The sequence below is a fragment of the Mastomys coucha genome, unplaced genomic scaffold, assembly GCF_008632895.1.
Source record: "Mastomys coucha isolate ucsf_1 unplaced genomic scaffold, UCSF_Mcou_1 pScaffold2, whole genome shotgun sequence".
Classification (NCBI taxonomy): Eukaryota; Metazoa; Chordata; class Mammalia; order Rodentia; family Muridae; genus Mastomys; species Mastomys coucha.
This window is the reverse complement of record NW_022196902.1, coordinates 17,247,582-17,253,568: the sequence shown is the minus strand read 5'-3', so window position 1 is coordinate 17,253,568 and position 5,987 is coordinate 17,247,582. Positions and strand designations below refer to the sequence as shown.

The 5,987-nt window shown below is 46.6% G+C and overlaps 1 protein-coding gene across 1 annotated transcript in view; it reads left to right on the top strand.

Moving 5' to 3' along the window:
• Enpp3 (ectonucleotide pyrophosphatase/phosphodiesterase 3) overlaps positions 1 to 5,987 on the top strand; it is a 127,020-nt gene that overhangs the window by 51,502 nt on the left and 69,531 nt on the right. Inside the window, exons 17-19 of the mRNA XM_031380608.1 lie at positions 305 to 392; positions 3,760 to 3,938; positions 5,090 to 5,144. Of these exons, the coding sequence (XP_031236468.1) occupies positions 305 to 392; positions 3,760 to 3,938; positions 5,090 to 5,144 (322 nt within the window). The remainder of the gene's footprint in view (positions 1 to 304; positions 393 to 3,759; positions 3,939 to 5,089; positions 5,145 to 5,987) is intronic.

Sequence of the window (5,987 nt, the reverse complement as noted above, 5' to 3'; positions counted from 1 at the left end):
AGAGAAGATGGCGGCTCTCACCGGAGACTCCGGGTCAAGGTGGTCCCTGGAGGCAGGCCCTCCACTTGTAGGGAAGGGGCAGCTAAGGTCGCTGTTCCACCTCTGTCACTTGGAAGCTGAGAGGATCCTGACCCTGCCGCCCTGTGGCTCCCCTGCGACTCGCGGGGCCTGTGCCTCCCTAAAAGAAATTCTTAAAGAGGCTTAAGGAACAAATAGGAGGTTGTCCCAGAATGGAAATGTGTGTCTCTTTCTAAGTTTTGTGAGTCAGATGTCATTTAGTAATAATATAATTCTTAACACATAGGCGATCTTTTTGGCACATGGACCCAGCTTTAAAGAGAAGACAGTTATCGAACCATTTGAAAATATTGAAGTCTATAATCTACTGTGTGGTGAGTATGTTTAAGTCAGCTCGCAGCAAAGGCATGGAGTTTGCAGTAGTCTTCTAAGTTGAAACTGGTGATAAATTGAAGGCTAGGTGCTATATTAAGAAGATGGGGCTGGGCGGTGGTGGCACACGCCTTTAATCCCAGAACTTGGGAGGCAGAGGCAGGCGGATTTCTGAGTTCGAGGCCAGCCTGGTCTACAAAGTGAGTTCCAGGACAGCCAGGGCTACACAGAGAAACCCTGTCTCAAAAAAAAAAAAAAAGATGAGAGATAAGAAAAAAGTTTCATTCAGAGTTTTCCAGTTGCATATGTGATGCCTTTTGTTTTACTAATAATGATAAATCTTGTATTTTAGGAAACCAAGATATTTTTAAAAGTATTTTAATCACTTTGTAATAATTACAATTCTAATTTTTTAAAAATGATGAACATACTTAAGTCAAGGAGCTATCTCAGTCAGTCATTGCTTGCTGGACAAGCATAGACACCTGAGTTGGGGCCTTCAGTAGCTATGCCAAAGCCTTCCATTACAGTTACTGACCATACAGAGCCAGTCTTGTCCCCGGGGCTCATTGGCCAGCCAGGCTAGCCAACTGATTCAGCCTCATTGAGAGATAATGCCTCAAAAAATACCTTTGAATGAGGTTGAATAAGATACCTGATATCATTTTCTGGTCTCCATGGGCGCGCGCGCACACATACACACACAAGACAGCTTAAAAGTGTTTTCACATAATTGAGAAGAGAAGGCTTCTGGAACTAGTTGTCTGCAGTGTGAGGGTTCCTTTGCTCTACCTAGGTGGAAATCCTAGGTAGCCAGGAAAGAGCTCTTCAAGCGCTGGCTTCTGGTAAGCTTCGGTTTCTCCCAGAGTTTGAAGAGCAGATAAGTCAAAACACAGGCAAGTGGTGCCCTCTGGTGTTTCAGTCCTCATGCAGGCCTTGGGTACCAAGCCTTGTGGCCCTTGGCAACAGGGATGTTACAGTCCTCAAACAGGTGTTTGAGAGCCTAGGTTGTGAGATGTGGAACTTACTTGGTGGTCAGGCCCCGTGTTCTCTTCTCTGGCTCCACACAGCCGTCTCTCTCTCTTCAGTATTGTTTGTCAACTCTCTCACCATGTGTGTCTTTTCCTGTTTCCACTACCCTTACTTATCTCTGACCAGGCTACTTCTTCAGCTTGGTTGGTGGCAGACTACTCGGGGTGGCTGCTTGCCAGGACTCAGGAGGCTGGGGTACCACTGGCACTGCCTTCTTCAGCTGTCAAACTCTCCCCTGCCTTGAGGCATTCACAGCCGGCTTTGTGGACTGTTCACTTCCATTCTGTTGCTTCTGGAATTTTCCACTGTCTCCGCCATTGTCTCTGCAGCTGCTTTCTTTGTGCTGCAAGCTCAACCTGTGATTCTGACAACAGATCTACAAGACCATTCATGCAAGCCAAGCCTTTCCACTGAGCCTGAGTCTGTAACATCAGGGGAGACAGTGCAGGAGGATATCTCCCAGCCCATTCTCTGAGTGGCCTGCGGGTTTGTTTGGGCCAAGCACAGCTATTTGTGACAATCACTTGCTTGCCTCTTAGCACCAATCACAATTTTTGAGACTTGTGCATATTACCAATTGTTGACCTTGTGCATGTTACCAATTGTTCTCCCTGTTAGATAGCAAGGGAAGTGGCAAGTCTCTGACCCAGGTGTGGATGACTACAGGATGAACTACAGTTCATGGTGGGTTGTGACTACTACACAAAGTCCATTAGGAAGTATCTTCAAACAGCCCTGGCTGGGTCTCTGCCTTCAGGAGCCCAGGAAATCAGCTACAGTTGTTGGCAGGAAGGGCATCTGCAGAGTGTTTGAGATAAGTGCTGTTGGTACAAAAGCAATTATACTAGCTGTCGGACTGAGTATTATGCTCAAGGCAGAAAGGACTGCAACAAACTGTTAACCAACAGGCGGGTCCAACAGTTGCTCACCAACAGGCTGGTCCAACAGCTGCTCACCAACAGGCAGGTCCTACAGCTGCTCACCAACAGGCAGGTCCTACAGCTGCTCACCCACAGGCAGGTCCAACAGCTGCTCACCCACAGGCAGGTCTAACAGCTGCTCACCAACAGACAGGTCTAACAGCTGCTCACCCACAGACAGGTCTAACAGCTGCTCACCAACAGGCAGGTCTAACAGCTGCTCAACAACAGGCGGGTCCAACAGCTGCTTACCAACAGGCAAGTCCAACAGCTGCTCACCAACAGGCAGGTCCAACAGCTGCTCACCCACAGGCAGGTCCAACAGCTGCTCACCCACAGGCAGGTCCAACAGCTGCTCACCCACAGGCAGGTCTAACAGCTGCTCACCAACAGACAGGTCCAACAGCTGCTCACCCACAGACAGGTCTAACAGCTGCTCACCCACAGGCAGGTCTAACAGCTGCTCACCCACAGACAGGTCCAACAGCTGCTCACCCACAGGCAGGTCTAATAGCTGCTCACCCACAGACAGGTCTAACAGCTGCTCACCCACAGACAGGTCTAACAGCTGCTCACCAACAGGTGGGTCCAACAGTGCTCACCAACAGGCGGGTCCAACAGCTGCTCACCCACAGGCAAGTCCAACAGCTGCTCACCCACAGGCAGGTCCAACAGCTGCTCACCAACAGACAGGTCTAACAGCTGCTCACCCACAGGCAGGTCTAACAGCTGCTCACCAACAGACAGGTCTAACAGCTGCTCACCAACAAACAGGTCTAACAGCTGCTCACCAACAGGCCGGTCCAACAACTGCTCACCAACAGACAGGTCTAACAGCTGCTCACCAACAGGCGGGTCTAACAGCTGCTCACCCACAGGCAGGTCTAACAGCTGCTCACCCACAGACAGGTCTAACAGCTGTTCACCAACAGGCGGGTCCAACAGCTGCTCACCAACAGGCGGGTCCAACAGCTGCTCACCCACAGGCAAGTCCAACAGCTGCTCACCAACAGGCAGGTCCAACAGCTGCTCACCAACAGACAGGTCTAACAGCTGCTCACCAACAGGCCGGTCCAACAGCTGCTCACCAACAGGCCGGTCCAGCAAGCACGTCCAACAGCTGCTAACCAGGAGCTGTGTGGCCCCTTCCTCCCCAATTCTTTGTTCATTTACATAAAAATGAAGGATTTGTTATCAAAACTAATAGTGATTTTTAATAGATTTTAAAAGATTTGACAGTAGACACCTGCCCGGTGCCTCAGGGAAAGATAGTTTGTCCTTATTTGTCTCACCAAAGCTAGTTAACTAGACCTGAGAAAGAGTCCCTCTTCAGCAAAAAGTGTTAGTTAGGCATAGTTTCAAATGAGCCTGCTATCATCCCATTTCCAAGCTATATTGAATTTATTTTTTTTAACAGATCTTCTGCACATTCAACCAGCACCAAACAACGGTTCTCACGGCAGTCTGAATCATCTTCTGAAGGTGCCGTTTTACAAGCCATCACATGCAGGAGAATTGTCAACATCTGCTGGCTGTGGTTTTACTGCCTCACTGCCTAACAACACACTAGATTGCTTATGCCCCATACTACAGAATGTGAGTAACAATTTCATGTCTTTACAAGAAAGTAAAGGCACCATCTTGCTTACTGAGTAATTGTACATGGTTTCTCTGAACTTTATCAGGAAGTGAGAGATTATGGTGTATACACTATGCCAGTAAGAGTGTGTGTTGAACTTTTCTTTAACCATTCAAAAGAGCAGTCTTGGTGCTCTTTAAGTTTCCTTTTAAACCCTCACCATAAAAATCAGATGATCATCCTCAGCTACTTAGAACAGATGGGGCAGGGCTTATAATCTGTCTTTAGGCACACTCAGTAGTGTGTGTGCTGCATGGCATTTGTTGAACAGTGGTGTAGAATCTAGCGGGAGGCAGGTGAACACTGCAAAAACAGCATTATGTGCTGAGCCAGTCTTTAACAGATTAAGCTCTGGGCTGAGTCCAGAAAGAGGACTTCAGATCCTAGGAGACTCTTGATAAGGTTAAGTTTCACTGCTAGGAAGAGACACAAGGACAAAGAATCAGAAGAGGAACTTACATATAAGTAGTACATGTAGGAATTGTTCCTTACTGTGGTGGGTGAAGACTTTAAAGGACAGAAAGTCCAGTAAAGCTTCTCATGTCCATAGCAAAATATCCCCTAGGGGTGTGGCATTTTTCTCTGCATATAACTTCAGATGGAGAGTTCCTACATTCTGTTCCAGATGGCCTCAATAGAGCTGCCATAAAAAATCATTAGTAATATAAAATGTGTGATTTGCTCCACTGTAGAGATAAAAGGGGCCCAAGAGAAGTTAAATATGCTATTCAAGGTCTTTCAAGCCTAGTCTATCTGACTACAATCCCAGAGTCCCACTCAGTAAAGAATGCCACTTGCTGTTCAAAATGTGGTCTCATAACTAGCTTATATACCTCTTCTAAGTCTGAAAGACATGCATAATCTCAGGCCATCCCCCAGGCTTGCTCAATCAGAATATGAATTTTAACAAGTCATTAAGCAAAGTTTGAGAAGCATTGGGATGCAGTCATCCCACTTTAATTCCAGCTGTGGTCAGGATGCTTGCTCCCATTAACAATATCTCTGCAAACGCACACTCACTCACACACACACAGACACACAGTGGGACAGAAATCCCCTGTGCCTTTTTTAACACTGACTTATCAGTTCCCTTCTCTCTCTCTTCTAGCATCCTGATCAAGAAGGACAAGCAAACCAAAGGCTAAATCTCAGTGAAGGAGAGGGTGAGTCAAAGTAGTGTGATGGTGAGAGCTAGCAACACACAGCACCACCCTTTGGAGATTTAACCATTGGTAATAAAAAATGGGTGATTTGCTCCACTGTAGAGATAAAAGGGGCCCAAGAGAAGTTAAATATGCTATTCAAAGTCTTTCAAGCCTAGTCTATCTGACTACAATCCCAGAGTCCTTCTCATGAAGACTTTTTTTTTCTTTTTTCTTTTTTGAGATTGGCTTTCCCTGTATAGCCTTGGTTGTCCTGGAACTCACTCTGTAGACCAGGATAGCCTCAAACTCAGAAATCCACCTGCCTCTGCCTCCCAAGTGCTGGGATTAAAGGCGTGCGCCACCACTGCCTGGCTACATGAAGACTTTTGAATGTAGATTTTATGGACAATATAAAGGAGGAACAAACAAGCAAACACAGAATTCCAAGAGCAGAGTAGGTAGCATGGAGCCACAATGTTCCCAGGAACATCCTTTCATTGCTGTGTCTCATCCATGTCTGTTAGTCCCTGTCTAAGATATGACCAGATGAAAATGCTGGACTTGTAGCTGACCTCCGTGGCTGTCCTGCTGTCTAACCTGGGCCAATCATTTCCTTTTGCTGTGCCTCCATCTCTTCATCTGCAGTACTCATCTCATGCAGTTGTAAAGATTTTTTAAAAAGTCAATGGAGAGAATTTACAAGAGTTTCCCTGCATTAGTAGTACCATTATGTGTTTTTATAAGTATTCTTGTATTGAACTCATGATGCTTCAGTTGTGCCTTTTGAAAAAATCAATGGTGGCACACGCCTTTAATCCCAGCACTTGGGAGGCAGAGACAGGTGGATTTCTGAGTTCAAGG